The sequence below is a fragment of the Homalodisca vitripennis genome, chromosome 1, assembly GCF_021130785.1.
Source record: "Homalodisca vitripennis isolate AUS2020 chromosome 1, UT_GWSS_2.1, whole genome shotgun sequence".
Lineage (NCBI taxonomy): Eukaryota > Metazoa > Arthropoda > Insecta > Hemiptera > Cicadellidae > Homalodisca > Homalodisca vitripennis.
The window spans coordinates 93,827,903-93,848,546 of record NC_060207.1 but is presented as its reverse complement, the minus strand read 5'-3'; the positions used below and the strand labels follow the sequence as shown (position 1 = coordinate 93,848,546).

At 32.1% G+C, this 20,644-nt stretch overlaps 1 protein-coding gene across 1 annotated transcript in view; it reads right to left on the bottom strand.

Moving 5' to 3' along the window:
• The window catches only part of LOC124370703 (condensin-2 complex subunit G2-like), a 29,909-nt gene that overhangs the window by 4,995 nt on the left and 4,270 nt on the right, over window positions 1-20,644 (bottom strand). Inside the window, exons 3-12 of the mRNA XM_046829023.1 lie at window positions 16,951-17,205; window positions 15,255-15,392; window positions 14,322-14,507; window positions 13,744-13,857; window positions 12,302-12,493; window positions 10,656-10,829; window positions 7,310-7,642; window positions 5,281-5,436; window positions 2,127-2,322; window positions 439-695 (exon numbers count right to left, since the gene is read on the bottom strand). Of these exons, the coding sequence (XP_046684979.1) occupies window positions 439-695; window positions 2,127-2,322; window positions 5,281-5,436; window positions 7,310-7,642; window positions 10,656-10,829; window positions 12,302-12,493; window positions 13,744-13,857; window positions 14,322-14,507; window positions 15,255-15,392; window positions 16,951-17,205 (2,001 nt within the window). The remainder of the gene's footprint in view (window positions 1-438; window positions 696-2,126; window positions 2,323-5,280; window positions 5,437-7,309; window positions 7,643-10,655; window positions 10,830-12,301; window positions 12,494-13,743; window positions 13,858-14,321; window positions 14,508-15,254; window positions 15,393-16,950; window positions 17,206-20,644) is intronic.

The window sequence follows — 20,644 nt, the reverse complement described above, 5'->3', positions numbered from 1 at the left end:
AATATTTTAATCATTTACTTTATTTGCATTGGTATATAATATGAGGTTAAATGGTATAGAGAGTTTGAATGCCCTAAATCCACTACTGAAATAAGGATATTTTTCACGTCATTAACTTGAACATGAAATATAAAAATATTAGCTAAAATGTGCACATATTTTGTAATTCATGCTTGCAGGTTCTATTATGATGAATGATAAGACAAACTTTAATGAATACATGGAGCCTTAAAACAACTCGAGGAGCAACATCACTAGACTTTAAAAAATTGTGAATTGGTTTAGTAAACTAAAAAAAGGACATATTATTGATACCTAATCTGAAGTCAAATATGAATGCTAGCCAATTTTCTATATGAATGAGGACATGATCAAGAAATGAATCAAAAGTTAATAATTGGTGGCTTAAACCAGCAGAGTGGTAACACTACTGCCTACCCTATAGTATTTGAGGAAGAGAGGGATTCCAGCACAAGCCATGTCCATCAGGTTGTTATGGTCTTCTTCATGGCTGGGGTCTGCCAGGCTCTTGGAGTGGATGGACCACAGTAGACTGACAATGTCTACCAGAGCATGGGCTACCCCGGGCTGGCTGTATTCATCTTTCTCCTCCTTATCTTCAGTTGCTGAACTACAGCTGCTACTGTTCCGCTGATTCTCCTTGCTTCTGTCATTCTCTTTATTCTCACTGCCATCTACAACCCAACAGTACTACTAGTCACTTTCAAAGAGGATTAGATGGTTTCAATACACATAAATTGGATAGTAAGGTTTAAATGAAATGCTAATGACGCAAATATAGTAAGATAATAAAAATCTTTAGAAGAGGCAAATATTCACACTTCTGTCGAATTAGAAAATATTGATGATTATTTAAAAGCTAATAATTTACTCCAGAATACAAAAAAATCCAATTTACCCCTGAAAGTAGAATTTTGAAGGATCCAATAATAATCTATGACTCAAAACCAAATTGACAAGACAACCAATATAACATTTTTAGGATTAATAATAGACAAACATATAAATTTGAATGAGTATATACACAAACTTTTAACTCATCAGTTCTGGAATTTATGCAATGTCGAGAATAGGTTACTTATGTGACCTAGAAACTTTAAAAAATTTACATTTTGTCCATGCGCACTCATACATTTCATTTGGTGAATAATAGAGTTTTTATAGGTCCCTAGCAGGAAAAACTGTCCCACAAATAGTGGCCTCAGGATAATACCAAAGTACCTTTTATTGGGGAAGGCAAACTCAACTTTTGATAATGGATATATCTTTTACCAGAAGTAAATTACAAGGAGCAAAATTGGTTTTTTTTTAATCAGGGCATAAGGATAGGCAAACTCAACTATGGTCGGAAATATAATTGATTTTAATCAGAAGTGCATTCTCCTATACTTGCAAAACCTGAAGTAACCAGTCAAAATGTTATTTGACTTTCGAATCTCTTATTCAGGGACACTTAAATAATATGTATCTGACATAGTATGTCATCTTATTTTGAAAAATAAAATAGGGCTCTATTATATTACATAATATATGCTTTCACAAAGAAAGCCATGTCCTTCTTAGTAAGAAAGTTTAAATAAGTGTAGTATAGTATTTATTTATAAGTGTCTGGTAGAAAGGCCATTTAATGACTTGTTACAGTTTTATTCATCTGACATCAATGGGGTGGTTTTTTTAGTATATTGTTCTGCTAAAATAGTACACTTTTCTCTCACTAACATACTGTATTATTCTAATATACTTTTGCATGTACATTATTGCATCTTCTATTAATGACTATAATTTACATTGTTTTGATATTATTTTGCTGTTAGCATAAGCATTCTGGCGTGATCCATTGCATGTAATGTGTTATGATCAATAAAAATCTTATCTTATCTTACCTTTGATTTTAAAATAGTGTGAAGCCAGGGGTAACTGCTAGTATGTTTATAAATGTTGTATAAATATAAATATACATAGCAATAAAATTATATATTGAAAAAGTAATAATAAAAACTACATCTATCAAACATAAGTTAAACCCCAAGACCACAATATACTTGAGGAATTTATTATAAGGAATTATTTTATTGTATAGTAAGTTAGAAGTAACAAAAATGTACCCTGATCATTTTCACTGATAGATTGAAGTACTTCTGCTGATCTTCTCTTTTTCCTTTTAGGCACAGACTGTCTAACCTCGTTTTCCTCTTGATGCTGTTCAGGACAATGGTTTTCTGCCTCTTTTTTCTTCACATGCGCTCGCAGGTTGAGCAATATTGTTATCATCACTCGCAATGCATTCTTATAATCCAGCACCTGTTGTAAAAACGGCAGCTTTAGTTACTGGTTTTAAGAATTGTACCATTTCATATGGTAGATTTTACTCATATTAAAAGTTCAGGAAAATTTAATTTTAACTCCTCATAATGAAATGTTGAAGATGGAGCTTGTATTGGCTACTTGTTAACGTATTTACAGAATAACAATCTATTATTAACAACAATAATAGATTGTTATAGGCCTTGCTATCAAAAGGCCTCACAAAAATAAAAGTTTTAAATATTGGTTTAGGTGTTTGAATGTAAATAAGTCATCATAATGAGTTGAGCTTGAGAAATTAATTTTTATTTATCATTATTGAATGACTTTAATGTGGCGTAAGCTTTCTGTGAATAAATAGTTGAAGACTAACAATAAACTAAACAGAGTGTTAAAATTTTCTGGGATTTGTGAAAAACAAAGCAGATCAAACTGACACACATTGACTGCAGCTGACACTTTAGTGTATTCAAAATCACTCAATATAGGCCAGCAGTGAATATGTTTCGAATCAGTAGGAAGGACCATGTACACACAACTGGCAGGGTTTTCCCAAAACATGTCTATAGCAATTGCATTTGGTAGGCCTACACAAAATGTGTCAAATATTTTTTATGTTTAGGGACCATTTTACAACTACATTTTAAACATAATTTAATTATAATATTAAAATTAATAATACCTAGATTTGAATACGTAAAATGGCGTTAAAGTGCAAAAATTTATTATAGCGATTAATAAGAAAAACAAATAACAATAATGCAACAAAATCAACAACAACAATGGTTCTATAAAAATAACAAAACAAAAGTTTAATTAACAAGTAACATAAATAAATGAACATATCTAATCTAAATAATTAACGTACTGATGTCACAGACAATGTCTGTTCATCTACAAAATAAAAGATATTTTCATTTAGCCATTTTTTAAATTACAATTTCAAACTTTTTCAAAGGCACATACCATTTGTTTTCTGGCAAGTTTCATAAAAATATGACTACTCTGTTCAGTCTTACTGAAAGTAAGTAAAGATGATTTTCTGTGTAGAATAGTGATGAGTGCCTTTTCTGAAACGAAGTTTATTGAAGGATTCTTTAACATCTATTAAGCAAAAGCAGATGCTTATAATTCCATAAATAGACAGCTGACAGATGTGTACTGTGCTTAAAGTTCATTATTGACAATGGACAATTTGAAGATACAACAAATAGAAACCAATTCATTCAGTAAAAAGTTATCAATTGTATTGCAATGTTATTGCAAACTTCTCAAAACCTACATAAGTCCCACACCTTACAACTTTACTACACACAAAAGTATTAGAATAAATTAAGAAAATTGTAAAAATACTTCTGAGTTTAGGTCTACATTCAATGCATAAAGATTAGATATAACTATTACCAGATAGTTAGTTTGAACTGTGATTGTCTTAAAAGTCCGGAAATAAACTGCCGATGACAGTTTATTTCCAGACATTTGTATTTGCCATAGAATTGTTCAATAATGGTAAAAAACTTAATTTTTTTACATTAAATGTGTAAGTCTTACAAGAAATGTATGTAGGCTTTCCAATTTTGCACAAACAAATTTATTTAATATGTTTTTTTTTCAATTTTTCTTTGTGTACCACCAGGTGCACCTAAAAAATTAATTTACCTTCAAAATTAAGCAATCAATCATACGCCCAACGGGGTACACAATAGTATCCTATTACAATCACATTGGATTTTAATTTAAGCGCAGGATCATATTTAACAGACCCCCACGACAGGAAAACAGTAAAAACACAATAAGGAAATGCATAGCAACGTGTACCCCATCAGACACACCACAGGCTTTACAAAAGCATGGTGTGCACCCAATTGGTGTATCATTCATATTTGTGCAAAATTAAACTCAAAATAATATGAACTAATTATAAATAACTTTTGTTCTCTTATTTTTTAGGTTCTTAATATTTTATTCACAATACCTTTTGAGATTTCAAGATGGCAACCAATCAAGGTTTGGAAAAGTAATGGTTATACCTCAGTTATTATACATAGTAGAGCAAAATAAAAGGTGTTTTAAAATTCTCAGGTCATTTAAAATCATGTTTGCTCTTACGTGTTTTCTCATTCTTGTACTATATATACTCTTGTAAAACAAGTACATGTCAATTCCCCAGACTAAATATTAAAAATAGAACTTACAAACACAACTTATTGTAGTTCTTTACTGTTGACCGTTCAATCTTCCTGTACAATATTTTGTTATGTAAATGGAAGGTCTCGGATTTATTTTTGGCTCTTAGATTGCGATCTTGTGCAGATTTTGTAGAGATGCTATTGATTGCGGTGGTCGACATAGATGCTTAATGCATACCAGTAAAGATTGCTATTTGTTTCAGTTGTTGCGCAACGTGGCGGCACATTTTTAATTCACAAAAAGTATTGCCCACAAAATGACTACATGCAAACTTTCATTTTAAAATTTAAATAGAAGTTCTGTACATTAAAATTGTCATTATAAATAAAATATTTTTTCTACTTCTATACATCAAAATCTAGTTGACAAATCAGTTTTTAAAATTAAAATCTGTTGAAAATTAAAAGAAAAAGAGAAAAATAAATTTGGCCACAGTTGCTACCATCTATTAGACAAATGTTGTAACATTTTCCAGAATGTTTAGCCTTAAACAAAGTTTTTCTTCAAACATAATAATTTGTAATAATAATGATAGCCAAATATGCTACAATCTGATTATTCAAACCAAATATTAATTATCATCATTCTTGATAATTATCATCCTCGAAAGATATTATGTGATACTCACTTATTTTTATGACTTCTTAGTAAAAAATTGGTTTTATTTTATTTCATGATCTGTGCTCAAAACTCATGATTTTTAGGACATGGAAACGTGTTAGCCAAGTCCAAAGACCAATATTGGTAAAAACTTTAGAAAATTACCTTAATAGAGAATTGGAAGAGTTTGCGAGCTGCCCGAGGACTGATTTTGATAAAGTTCAGAAGTCGAAAGAGAAACTTGTCAACACTCTGATCCGCTGTGTAGATGTTACTCATGAGGAGCTTTGACAACTCAGAGCCAACTTCCAAGTTTTCTAACTGAAAAGTATAATTTATTTAAACCTCAGTTTACAGACAACAATTACAACATTAATAAATACCAAGCATAAATAATAATTTGATTTTAATAATTGGTCATTTTTATTTAGAGCAGTATCAAAAACTAAACTGTTCATAAGAAACTGCATCAGACCAGTCTGCCATCCAAGACCAGTTTGGTACAATTTTATTATACTAAAAGAAAAATGATGCAATAACACATTTATTAAGCCTCAAGATGTCAACTGTTTCATATACAGTAAAAAGCAGTCCTTAACCCATTGCGGATCGTGAAAACGGCGCGCGCGCGGGCCTTAGAGTACGAATTAAGCCGTATTACAACTCAGCACCCGCAGTGTTTGCACGCCTACCTGCCTGCTTAGCGCGCTCGCTAATTATACATGTTTTGTTTGTTTATGTTGTTATTTATGTTATATAAACATTATACAGATCATATTAGACAAGTATATTATACTAGAAGTATATTCAAGTATATTCATAAATATCCTCGGAAGCACTACTTTGAGCGTTTTTATTTATATTGAAATGATGTTGAAATAGAGTTTCCACATCCGGTGGTGTCCCAGGAACAATGTCTGAAATAGCCTGAACATCTGAATCATGGTCACTAGCCCGCTCGTCACTGTCAACATTAGTATCCGCGTAATTATGAAAACGTGGACAAATACGCGTGATAGAACCGTCTCCATCCTCAATAACACTATCGATATCGCTTTCATCACTTCCACTTTCTAATAATAGTCTATCTAATTCAGATGATCGTAAATCGTCACCCATTGTATTTACGTACACGCACACGAGGCAAAGGAAAATCGAACGCCACGACTGTACGCCTCAGACAAACAATTTGTCGCAAATAATAACGTTATTGACCGATAACGAGGGGAGTGTTTGTGGACGAGTACCAGAGATAAGATAGGAAGCCAGTCCAGGAAAACTGAGTATAAATATCTCCGAGGCTTATAACAGCGATAAGCGTTCAAAACAAATGAGTCATCCGTACCATGTCATCCGCGTGAGGGTCACGTCATTGTGCTTTTGGTCCACGGCTCGCTCCGCGTCACCCTCACGTCGTTGATCCGCAATGGGTTAAGAAAATCAGACTCTTAATCCAAATTTTTAGTATTTTAGTTCTAAAATGAATATCAATCACTAAATTAAAAAACAGTCGCCTAAGAATTAAAGCTACTTTTCATTTTATTTTTTAAAACTTTTATTCCTCTTTTAAAGTTATCTGTACAAATGAGACAGGCCGGATTGTGTTATACATATAAACATATACAAAAATCTGTTTAAATAAAGGTAAGTAATATTAAAATATTTATATTTTTCCTTTTGTCAATCAAATAAACAACATGTATTTTTAATAAAACTTCATATTAAATATTTACATACTAGTTTATGTTATGTACATAACAATAGTTCTTAATTTCAGGACAAATATGTTTCAACAAACATTTTATATAACAACGCATTTAGTGTATGAGTATCCAGAGTACTGCTTTCTATTTATATAAACATACACACACACACACATAGGATGTTAGAATAATGTTGTATGACCTGTTTTTAGATTTTCTGGCTTTTTCAAAATTCATGTCATTCATTTAAAACGTTACAATAAAAATCAATTATGATTGTATATTTGTATTTCTTTAACATAATTTTTCTAGTTATTGTGCTTTTATTTTTCTAGTGACTAAACAATCTTATATATTACCGAACTTCAATAATTCCTCAATGTATATCTCTTACCCATAATCATCCATGGTTTGAAGTCTTGTCTCATGGAAAAACTAAAGATATAGATAATTATCTCAATACAGATAACAACTTTGAATCTGATGTTTACCTCCAACCGAGCAGCAAGATGGTTCACAGTAACTATCTTCCAGTACTTGATGGGTGGGTCAGGCATGTTTTTGACACCACACAGCAGCCGGACAAAAGATTTCCGCACTTTTTCATTCTCATCGTGTATACAGTCCCGGAGTCCGGGCAAGATCCGGGCTAGATATGCGGCTGACTCTGGATTCAGCAGGAGTACAGCTAGGCCATCATAGAGTGCACGGCGCACCCCCGCATCTGATCCATCACTGGCTAGATCTATCAGGTTACGCATCAAAACCTGAATAGTCTCCGGAGGAAACGTCCTCCAGGCTGAACACAATTTATCGCAGATACCCTGCAAAAGATTATTTGAAAATTCTTAATTTAAAATATAAACTAAAAATAGTTCAAATATTTCATATTTGTGTAAACCAAATTTGAAATATTACTGTATTAAATTTAAATATACGATATGTGTTATCTTTGTAAAACCTATGGGACACCAAAGTTTAGAATCAAAGTATTCACTTTAATTAGGAAAAAGTAGAAATGTATTTGTGAATTATAATGTTTTTAAGTCCTATTAATTATCTTGTACACTCAATGTCTTTTAGCAAATACCGATTAATGCAAAGATGTGTGTGAATACAAGTTATCAAAGCCAAGTACAACATGAGTCAAACTTATCCAAAACGTTTTAAAAACCATATTAAATGAACTTTTAACAACTTTGTAACAATTTTTATAATTTAGCATCATCAGGAGTTTTCAGTAATGCATGTAAATTTACTGGAGTTACAATATTGGATGTGAAGAAATCATACTGACAAAGTAAATAAATGAGTCTTTTCCAAATGAAGTGCAGTCTGTGAGTTTGTATTTTTCCTTGTGCAGTGTGAATTGTCGGGTCTCAGTTAACAGATTTAACAGATGAGGTTGAGTAATGTTTACTTATTAGACTTCTTTCTTATGTAGTATTGTATATCTGTTATTATATTGTTTTCTGGGGTCTAGCAATCTACATTCTTTGTGTGAAATTTGTTTTTGACGATAAAGGATTGTGAAGGAAACTGGATTTTTTTAGACATTTGCCATTGGTCAGTGACTTTTTGTAACACTGATTGATGGAAAATGTCCAGAAAAATCCTATTTCCTTCACAATCTACATTCTTCTAAAGTTTCTTCAAAGGTTAAAATGTTTGTTAAATTTTTATAAATATTGTTACTCGATTCACTTGTTTTATTCTTGTTGTAAGTAACATTATTTATTTGGTATCTAACTTGGTATTTTACTTGGTATCTAAAGGATACCAGTAAATACTGTTTATTATCTTCAGATTCTGAAACTTACTTTACATTTGATTGAGAATAATATAAACTTTGAAATATTAGTTGAGATATAAGAAAAATATATGATTGGATTGGATATTTTAGAATAATACAGTTAGTTGTTAAATTTTTATATTGATATTTTACATAGGTGAATTTTTTAGAACGTCTTATAATTTTAAATAGATTATTATTAAATTTTGTTCAAACAAATAAATGAATAATCTCTTTTGAAGAGATATGTTTTTAACTTACCTTCAATCGATAGTTTTCAGTTTCTTTTTATTTTGTTCACAAAATATCAATTGCTGTATTAGCGTGAAACAAAAAGTGTCAAGCAAAATATTATTTGGAATTATAAATTTAAACGTTTATGTATGATATGCTTCAGTGAAAAAGTTGGTCTTTGTAATAGAAATTCGTTAAATTTGTATTAAACATCCTTGTCCAGAAGCTGTCAATTCAGTTGGTAGGTGGTTGACAGTTTCGGATTCATGAAGACAGGTTTTTTCAAACAGAGAAACATTATACAGAAATGGTGTCTGGAAGTAAGTACTAATCATTATAGTAAGCAGTCTTCGTGATAAGTCAATCATCTTTTGTCAGATTATAGCACTACTCAGAAGTCCAATGTAGCATTCTTAGGTCCATAAATGTTTCCTTTCAGCTATCCTAGAAGTTTCAGGAGAGGAGAGTCACCTCTGTGTTATTGAACTCAGGTAAGTGAAGTTCAATAACAGTCATTACAATAGGCTCTGTCTCAGAAGTATGTCAAGGCCAATAACGTCTCGTAACACATGATCAATTGACATGGGATTTTGTTATCTGAGAGGACAGAGATTGGGGCTGACATATGGTGTTTTCTCATGCAGCCATATGAACTTCAATATGTAGAATAAAATAAACAAAAGAGATTCAGATGCTGTGTAGATTGAAGGATCAGATAATCTCACCCCTCCCTAATGTGTGGTGCCCCGGGATGACTAACACTTATTTAAATGTTCTCACTTACTAGCACTGCTGGCTGTCGCAATTTCTGTGTCAACTTAATTAAATGTTATAGTGATTTTCTTTGTCCACTGAGGTCAGATGTCCTGCAAAGACACACCTACTAATGATTTTTTTCATCTACACAGTTTCCCAGCATTGCTAATCATCCTAGGAATTGTTTATTATGTTATGTTATAACTAGGACCCATCCTGTTCATTCTGCTGACTAAACGATCTCCCAGCCCTAATTGAAAACAACAGTACCAGCTGCATAATGTACGCAGATGATACAACTCTCCTTTTAAGAAATGGCTCAGCTGAAGAATTGTATAATAACTATGTTTATTCTCTACAAAAAGCCATTGCCTACAGCAAATTAAATTACTTAGCGATAAATCCTGACAAAACTACACAAGTGCACTTTAGCAAGAACAAAATTCCTCCCGCAAGCACCCCCAATATATTAGTGCTTAATCAAACTAAGTTTTTAGGTGTAACTCTAGACAGCGGTCTCACCTGGACAGATCACGTAAACAACATTTGCAGAAAGGTCAGTACAGGTATCTACGTCGTTAAACGTATCAAATGGGTTGGCACTCTGGAAGCGGCAAAAGTTACCTACTATGCATTAGTAGAGTCTCATATTGGATACAGCCTCATAATCTGGGGAACCTCATTACACTTACAAGCAAAGGTATATACTTTGTTTGAAGTACAACTTTTTATGTTGTTAAGTTTCATGATAGTGAGTTTATTTTTATTGTATATTTAACTTTATAACTTAAAATTGTTTGACATCTGAAGAAAAGGATGGCTTTAAATTCTTGAATAGTGTTATGTATATTTTGTAGCATGTAATTATTGTAAATGTCCATAATTCTGTTATTCTTTCAAATCATCCATTGTCAACAACAAATTTTAAACAAAGCATCAGTGGTAAATCCAGAACTATGGAAATCACCATAAATAGATTTTAAATAGATCTATTTTTTTTAATAGATTTTTTATAGTGATGAGAGCACTCAAACTTATAATGCTTATTATCTTACCTTGATTGCTATGATGCGAACGACATGACAGTTGTCCGTAAGCAGATCAAACATTTCACTGTGCTGTTTGTTCATAAAGTTACTCTCTTCCACCTTCCCGGAGCCTGGAGTCTCAAGAGGATATGCATCCAGGAACACCTCTGCTGCATTACACCGCTCAATGTTGTTACCACTCTACAGTACAAAAACAAGAAATATTTAATTCATTTATACTTTATTTTACGACATCAAAATCACTTTTATTTAAAATCCTAATATTTATTACCAACTAATGATATTAAAATTCTTATATGTATTTAAGACAAATTGTAAATGATGAGGAGTGAGAAGAACATATTCAATTAATATTGAATTAATTGAAATGTCTCCTACTGAAAACATGCGAGAAGATAATGTAAAGTTTTTTTTATACATTAACTCGAATCTTTTCCTCAGCTGCTATTCTTGCTTCCACTAACCAATAAAACCAAATGACTAATTGATATATTTAAATTACCACAAGACATGTTACACAAATGTTATCACATAAATTTTAATGTGATGCAGATCTATATTATGTCTTGAAGTGAACTCATAGCTATCTTGGAACATAAAGCATTTTTAAATTCTTAAAAGGAAATAAAGATATGTTCAAAATAATTATATTAAAAATACTAAATATAATAAATTTGAAATTACTTGTAATAGTGAACTCATAAAGGAGCAATTACTTATATATTTACTGTTGAGTTTAACTATTTTAGGCCAGTATGAAGAAATTCTAAATTTAAAGTCCTTAGCTTTTCAGTTATCACGCTTATAATTTAATAAATGATGTGTTCTATGTATCTTGAAATGGAAGTAGGCATAATTTAGGTACATATTATTTCATCAATCAGTTTTGTTATTTTAGACTTTGCAGATGCTTGAGTACTTTTGGTTCTAATAAATTATATTCCCGACACTTTGGTTGAGCTTGCTTTGTTGTTTTACTAAAAAAAAATATAAGTCTGAAAAGCCTATTTGATCAAAAAGCGTACACTTTCAGCTCTTGTAACTTACTTCCGCTCTAATGTATCTCCAGTTCCATAATTGACTTTGTGTTTATGTTACGATCAAGAAAATATATACATACGAAGGTCTAAGAAGCCTACTTCGGTCAAAAAGATGTATAATTATTCCATTGTAATTTACTCCGGTCTAAGGTATTCTGGTGGCATAGTTGAGTTTGTCTTGTTTTGCTGATCAAGAAAATATGTATACACAGGTCCAAAACGTTCACTTCTGTAAAAAAATTTCCCTTACAACTTATATGTTGCATGCTGTCTGACATCATGTCTGATGGCATTAGTCATTGTAATTACAACACTTTTACCTGTAATTAAAAGATTTTCCAAAACACTACGAAAGACAAACCAAAATTACCATAACAACACTACAAGAGAATGGAACAGTCACTCTAGTACTTAAAACAGTCTTGACACAGATGGACAAACATATAGACTACTACTGACACAGCTCTTTGTAATTCAATTACAGATATGTTTTATTTTTATATGTACTGTATATGACACTTATCCAAATCTTATATTACAACAATTTGTGAATAAACTGAATAATTTTGAACAATTACATAAATTGAGAAATGTGAGCTGGCATGTACTGACCCGCAAATGACGCCACAATAGCGGCATGTACAGCTCAGAGAGTGTCTTACTGAAGTGAGATAGCGTACGGTTGTGGTGCAGATACGACAAGATGGCAAACACATTATGTCCGAGATGAGTAAGTTCCTGCTTCTTTCTTGGAAACACGAACATGTGCGTCATCAGATTCTGGATACACTGAGACCCTAGTGCCTATGAAATCAGGTTTAAAATAAATATTGACAATCTTATGACAGCTAGCAATTTCTAAATGTACTTTTTTTATTTACAGCTGGGATCTACAACTGTAAATTACTTTGTGTGTTAGGTTTATTGTTATAAACTAAGCAAAACAATATTATATCAAATACAATATTTAACAACATATTTCAAAGTAGTAACCATAAAACAACCAGAGTAAAAAATCAATGATTCTCGTTTAATGTCTTAACATTATTATTCGATAGATGAATAAGTACTAATTATCTTTCACCTGATGAAGAGAACAGATTTCAATCTTCGAAGCGTTGTTTATACATTTTGAAACATATAACAATGATAAATGTCCGAAATCCTATTATCCGACCAATTATAGCCTACCACTCCCTTCAGAATGAGTTAAATAGTTACTTTATGAAAGTACCACCAATAGCAACACAAGTAGGTCTAAATGATGTAATTTATAAGTAATGATGTGGACCAGATAAATACCCAGTGGGAAGATAAATATAAATTGGGTATTTACTCGATGGTCATTTAAATACCCAATTTGAGGGTTTTTTTAGTTAATAAGCATAACACAACACCATATTTTTATGAAATTTTGAACAATAAGGATTGAAACAAAGTCATTTAATGTTTCAAATTTAAATTATAAACAATATTTATCCTTCAATACTAAAAAAAGTGAAAAGTTCGTCCACCTGTTTTGGTGTATTTACAACCTTTTTGCACCTCTATTGCCTTAAAAATTTGTCTTTATGGATTTTTTTCTTAGATTAAGATAGAATTTTGGAAAATATCTCTGTATTGTTTTAATATAGAGTTAAAGTTGTATAAGGGTTTGTAACATTTCATTATAGTGTATTGTACTTTTACTTAGAAAAATACCAGAAAGACTAGAGCGAAATTAGTTACTAGTTTATTATAGGTAGCTTTTATTTATAATACAAATTTTTAAATATTTTAACAAAAGCTTCAGTTTTATTATTACTGGAAAATTATAGCAACAAATATAGTATTAAATTATACCTTGCAACTTTCATAGTAAGAATAGGCCTTAAATAATTATATTCAAGTTTGTATAGAGACAGCTAACAGTAATTAAGAAAGCTATCAAGCTTTGGATGTTGAGCAGACTGTTGTCACTGAAAGTACACTGGAGAGCTCTTTGTATGAGTATGAGGTAGGTTTGGTCATGTAGTTGTAGAAAAAAGTAAAATATAAAACAGTACGTGACTTACCTGTCTAACTTCTGCAGAGCCATTCAACCATGCACTGTGATACACTTCACCATATGCAACTGCCTGGTTTCTCTTGCAGCTCGGCAAAAAGTCTTTCACAGCTTGGTGAAATTTCTGTAAAGATAAAAGATTATTTTAACACATATGATCTGTTTAACTGAGAATTCTATTGATTAATTTTCTTACATTTAATGTTGATATTGTATGTCATATCTTTCTATTGCACTAAAGTATGAGTATTCAATTGGAAATAAAATTTAAATTCCTTCAGAATCTTGCAAGAGTAGAGCAAAGTATCAAAAGTTAATAAAGTGAATTACATTAAAATTAACAATTAACTGTTGTACAATAATGCAAAGCTTTTTCTATACCCCTTTGCAAATGTACTAATGTATTATATTTCAATTTATACACATTGATAGTGGTGTATATTACTATAAAATATAGTTAGGTATTGTCTAAGCACTTTTCCTATAATCAATCGATGATACTCAATATTTTCAACAAACAATGTTTGATAAAATAGAATATGGCATGTATCTGATTTTGTTACAGTTTCTGACATTATCTACAATCACCTTTATCAGTTTGATGTCCAGCGTGAATGTAAAGGCGATAAACTGTCTGCCCTCCTTGCAAGCCAAATAGTTTGGACTAACTACGATGCGCGCTAACTTGTTGACCACTGCCTCACAGGTCTGTGTACGTAAGTTGAGTCGTGCCAATGCCACATGCATCTCCCACATCCGCTTGACAGCCAGTTTCTGTTGTAATGATAATATTTAGCACTGACATAAATGACAATTATAATATTAAAGATCAAGTAATTTTCAAAAACTTAATATGATTACCGAATTAGACAACAAAATGATTAATACATGTAACTTGCCTTCAAGATAAAGAAATAAATTATCAGTTTTCTTGGTATTTTCTTCACAAATCAAGTACAAATATATTTCATTAAGACCTTGCTACACTTTTTAAAATGTATACTCATTTTCCTAAACATTTAATAGTATTACATTTATTTTATAATTATTTAGCTTATCTTATAAGACAAATATTTCCAGAAAAATAAACAGTTATGGTAATTTTAAAGTATTTGGAATATCAAAGTGCAAAATAATAACATGAGCAATCTGACATAAGACACTATTCTATTGTGGTATGGCATATAAAACAATGATGTTCAACTGATTAAGTTTACTTAGAGAGATATTGTTCAAAAGTGTAAGTAATTTATGAAAATTTCAACCAATTGCTTATTAATCTATGTACATTACATCAAGACGAGTCTCACAAATAACTATGAAAATTAAAATGAATTAATTAAATCTGAATTCTAATGAAAAATAATTTAAATAACATATTCATTTTCAACAAATACACAACATTGTTTTAATTAGAATAGCATAACTTTTTCACACATATTGAATATCACAGTAAAAGCACACTGATTAAACACAAACATAAATAGTGACTGTTGAAAATAGATCTCCAATGAATCTTACCACATCAACAGCCTCTGTCTCCTTCTCACTCAGAGTGTAGTCAAAAAGAAAATTGAAGGTATTCAGGTAGAATTCACCTGGAACTCGAAGTTCTTTTATGCAACAATATTCACTCAGTTTACATATTTCATTTTTTACCTGTAATAAAAAAAATTATTATTTGGTTTATCATTACTTATTGATTTTTATGTAGAGTCCATACACATATATTATTGAATAAGAATATTCATTTTGTATAAATATGACAAAACTAAATCAATTAATTCAGAGCTCAAAAGTGCTGCTGGCATAAATGAAGCAAGGTACTAAAAATATTGATGCCCTGGTTGTTATACACTGCATAACATAACCCGAATAGCTGTTAAAAATCTAATTTAATTAGTTTTATACTACAACAGCTGTTTTGTTTCAAATTGAAACAACCACCATACATCTTATAGTGTGGAGTCCACACTCCACATTTTTTTCTAGACTTAATAATTTCAATATTCTGGAGTATTATGAATGATGAAAGACTGTTTCTTAAGATTACTTATAAGAGGTGATTGATGATATACTGATGTATACTGCTATGTGGTTATTTATGTTTAAATTTGTTAATTGTAAAAGGGAATATTTAACATTCTAGACAACTTGCAACACATAATTATAAATAAGTCACCATATATAAAAATTATATAAATTTTAGAGTACCCACATTTAAAATTGTATGCAAACAGTCCAAACATACTTTTTCCTACAACCTAAATTGTACGTATACATGCACATATTTACTTGTACACAAACAGATACTTTTTCTAAAACAACATTTTTCTTATCAAGGATCCATAAAGAGATATATATACAGTACATCCGAAACTCAATATATTGGACAATAACATTTTTCCTCCATATTTGTATGGAGAGAAAAGTTAAATTACAGTTCAAGGAATAAGAAAAGCACTATGAGATAGTAATGCTGCAATTTACTGTTTTGATTATTTATCAATAATGCAACATTAGCTTTAGGTTGTTATTTACAGAGTTAACACAAAATACATTTTCTATATGCAACTCGACTTTAGTTCTGTGTACTGGATTTGTTTTCATCTAAGAATGAAATAATTACTTTGTTTTAATAATAAGTCTTAATGAATTTCATTTCAATTTTAGTGGCAGAAGATTTCATTCTTTAACTTTTATCCAATTGTAAACTAAACATGTAATTTTCTAATAATAAGGCTATAAAAGAAATCACTACCACACACAGTCTTGTTGACTAAAATATGATTCTTCATATCTTTTAATCATACAGAAAATAATGAAATGTTTGTTTCGTGTCAATGAGTAAGAAATAGAATAAAAATACCTCTATAAAATAAAAAGACACTTCTCATGTCAGAGTTAAACATATAAATTTATCGAGGGACTAATATCTTTACACTACTTCCATAATCTTTACTCTGCTAATAAATAGTTCAATGGCTGGGCTCAAACTCACAGAGCCAAAATTTGTCCACTAGTCAACTACATCATGACAAAATCCTCAATTTTATCTATTTTTTTAACCAAAATAAACTACTTTATTTTATGTATCACTAATTATTACATTTTTTATGAATAAACCCCTTTTTTTGAAGCATGACTACATCTATCTCTACGTATGTGACAATAAAAGGCCTATCTCCAAATTAACCCTCCTTCAACACTACATTACCTGCAGCTGACACGTCTCATGAGTCATAGCCAGGTTGAGTACCATAGCCATTTGTGTAAAAGTTTCACTCTCGCCAACACAGTGCAACAGAGCCGTGTGCTGCAGCAGATTGACCACCGCACAGATCTGCTCCCCTACATTCCCCTCATCATCCAGCAGTTGGCGCACAAGCTCTCGTACATACCCATGTAGCTCCTGCCAGAACTGCTCCATGTCATCCATACTCATCTTGTACATCTGGCCTCTCTCTTTCAGCTGAAAATCATCATTATTTGTTTGAAAAAATGGAGTGTAACAAGAAATCATTGTTTTTTTTAATGAAAATTAGACACTGTCTCAACTTTTGCACTGCAACCGCATGTTGGTTTTAAATTTTAGAGAGTCATGTGATAAAAAAAATGGTGAAACCCGAAATCTGGTCTAATATTACACAAGAAAGAGGATTGTTTTACAAATGACAAACACAATTGAGATAAGAGAGGTATTAGAAAAATAAGGTTACCTATGCCACCGAGACAGAATGCGATATGTTGGGAGAAGCTGTCCCTCTCTCTATCCATACCACTCGCGCCTCGCTACGTCCAACAGTGCCGGCCTAGCTGCCTTCGAAGATGGAGCTTCCTAACATTGTTACCACTAGATGCGAAATTCGTGCTGTGATACTTTTTTTAAACGCAAAACAGATTTCACCTATTGAAATTCATCATCAGTTAATCGAAGTTTATGGGGAAAACTGCATATCTGTTCAACACGTTCAAAAATGGTGTAGAGAATTCAGTGAAGGACGCATGGAAATTCACGATGAAAACCAAAGTGGACGGCCTTCGGTTTCAGATGAGTTGTTGAAAAAGTTGAGACAATATTGCTATCACAAAGTGTGTGCGCGGTGGGTACCACAAATGCTCACAGAAAACCAAAACAGCAGCGTGTCATGTGTGCTGACAAATTTTGGCTGGACTATTGTGCCCCATCCCCCCTACAGCCCAGACCTAGCCCCAAGTGATTATCACTTATTCCCAAAATTAAAGGAACACTTGGGTGGCCAACGCTTCAGTACCGATGATGAAGTCAAGGAAGAGGATACTCGATTCCTCAAAGGATTGGCGGCAGAATTCTACAACATGGGGATAGAAAAGTTGGAGCATCATCTACAAAGAGTTTGGACAGAAACGGTGATTATGTGGAAAAATAGCTTAACTTTTAAGTTTTAAAGTGATGTATAACACTAAGTATAAATATAGAGCTGTCTATTTTAAAAAATCATGGAAACCTTATTTTTCTAATACCCCTCGTATATGACTCACAGTTCATGACATATATTGTCACACTATTGCTACGGTCCCCACGTTTGTGTGAAATTCTGCTACGTTCCAGGTCCCAAGTTGGCTGTGCGATTTTGCTACGTTCCAGACCCCCGTTTGTTGTCCCAATTTTCTCACAATCGGTATTCAAAGTGTGCTGCCCCTCATTGGTTATGCGACTTGCTTCGTGTTGGCTAACTCATATTATTCCAAGTTGATATTTAAATAACGATCAAACTTCAATGTCTGTGGTGTTGTTGAAAGTGTAGTTTGTATTAATGAAAGTAGGCTACACGTTATATATATCACTAGCACTGGGTCTACGAGGGGGTACCCAAAAAAAAACCGGAATTATTTTATAAAAATTATATATTATCAAATTTTTTACAATATGACCTTATCTCCTTCAAAATAATCTCCATTACAACTAATACACTTGTTCCAACGGTATTTCCATTGATCAAAACATTTTTTGTAGTCATCTTTAGAAATGGCTGCAAGCTCGAGCTTCGTTTTTTTCTTAACCTCTTCAACGCTGTCAAATCGTTGACCTTTCAAGCCTCTTTTCATGTGTGGAAATAAAAAAAAGTCGTATGGAGCGAGGTCAGGCGAGTAAGGTGCGTGGGGCAGCGGAATCATGCCGTTTTTGGCTAAAAATTGCCTAACTGAGATGGCTGTGTGTGCCGGTGCGTTGTCGTGGTGGAAGAATCAGTCTCCAGTCTGCCACAAATCGGGTCTTTTCTGGCGAACTTTTCGCTGAACCGAGCTCCAAGTTAACCCATTACTCTCTGATAGTTCTTCAATTGTCCATCGACGGTCGGTGAGCACAAGTTCACGAATTTTCTCAACATTTTCGTCCATTCGAGAGGTTGATGGACGTCCAGAACGAGGTTTGTCTTCAATCGACATGTCGCCATTTTTAAATCGAGCGAACCACTCGTAGACCTGAGTTTTCCCCATAGCATCATCTTTGTAAGCTGTATTCAACATTAAAATAGTTTCTGCAGCATTTTTACCAAGTAAAAAACAAAATTTCACAGCTGCACGTTGTTCACTTAAACTTGCCATGACAAAAAACGAAACAAGAACAAAACAGGGTTAGCGAAAACAGTCACTACGAACGAACAGAATGCACTAGGACAACGGAACTGGGGTCACTGAGCTCGCAATGGGTTGCACGACACACGCCTAGCGGCAGGAATGTGTACTACACGCTGCCGGCTGCCAGCAATACAATTCCGGTTTTTTTTGGGTAGGCTACCCCCTCGTATATTATCTCAGGTTTTTTAAGTAGGTTGAATAATGGTTCAAACTTAATATTACTCTATTGAAAGTTCTGATCAATATGATTGTTTATATCATAATAAAGTTCACAAAATATTCACTGTTCTTATCAATCACTTTGAATCAAAAAGTTTTGAAAGTAATATTTTTTTAATTTAAAGCTTATTATCTTACTTACCACATTTCTTTGTAGATGAAAGACAAAGCAAATGACTTTGACGTCAATTTATTTTATATTATACTGTCTAATTCTACTCACTTTGCTTTGATTTTTGTTCACTAACACAACATCCCATCCCTAATTACAACTTCAACGCACTATTGTACAGTTTCAAATTTCATCACTACTGTACTAGGAGGATCTATACGAGTAGACGTCCTTACTGCTTCAAGTCCAGACAGAGAAGAAGGATTCTCCCTATAAAACTACGCATACCGGTTCACACAATGTTCATCCCCTCTCCCGTTCAAATCAGTGTCTTCACGATTGAATATAATTTGATTCTTTTCTTATAATTGTCGAAATTTATCACGTTCACTATGATTGATCAATTTAAGTCTTTTTATTTTCTTTTATTATTTTTCTAAAGCTTTTTTATTTAAATTTTTAGCAACATGTGCTTTCTGACGTCATCAATACGCAAGTCATTTTATCCCACAATTGGCTTTTCTGCGTAATTTTATTTAGTACTTTTGTAAAACACGAATTTTGATTATGTATAACTCATTTTAATTAATTAAATTTTTTCCCGTATAAGGTTTAATATATTTCTCCGTTATTAATTAAATAAATCTCAATTCCGACAACATGTGATTCACTGACGTCACAGTCTGCCGATTCACTGACGTCACAGTCTGCCAATTCCCCGCGAATATTCAAATGTCGTAATTTGACCTGTCACACTATATATATATATATATATATATATATATATAAATTAATAAAAAATATTTCTTTACATTCTCTACATTTGTTGAGAAATCATAAAAATTTATAATAAATGATACAGTTTTTATCATATTGGGAAGCACTTATCCTTTCAATGCCAACTTCATACACTACACACATCTGCCTTTTTTCCTAAACCTCCCTCCAACAACCGTATAGA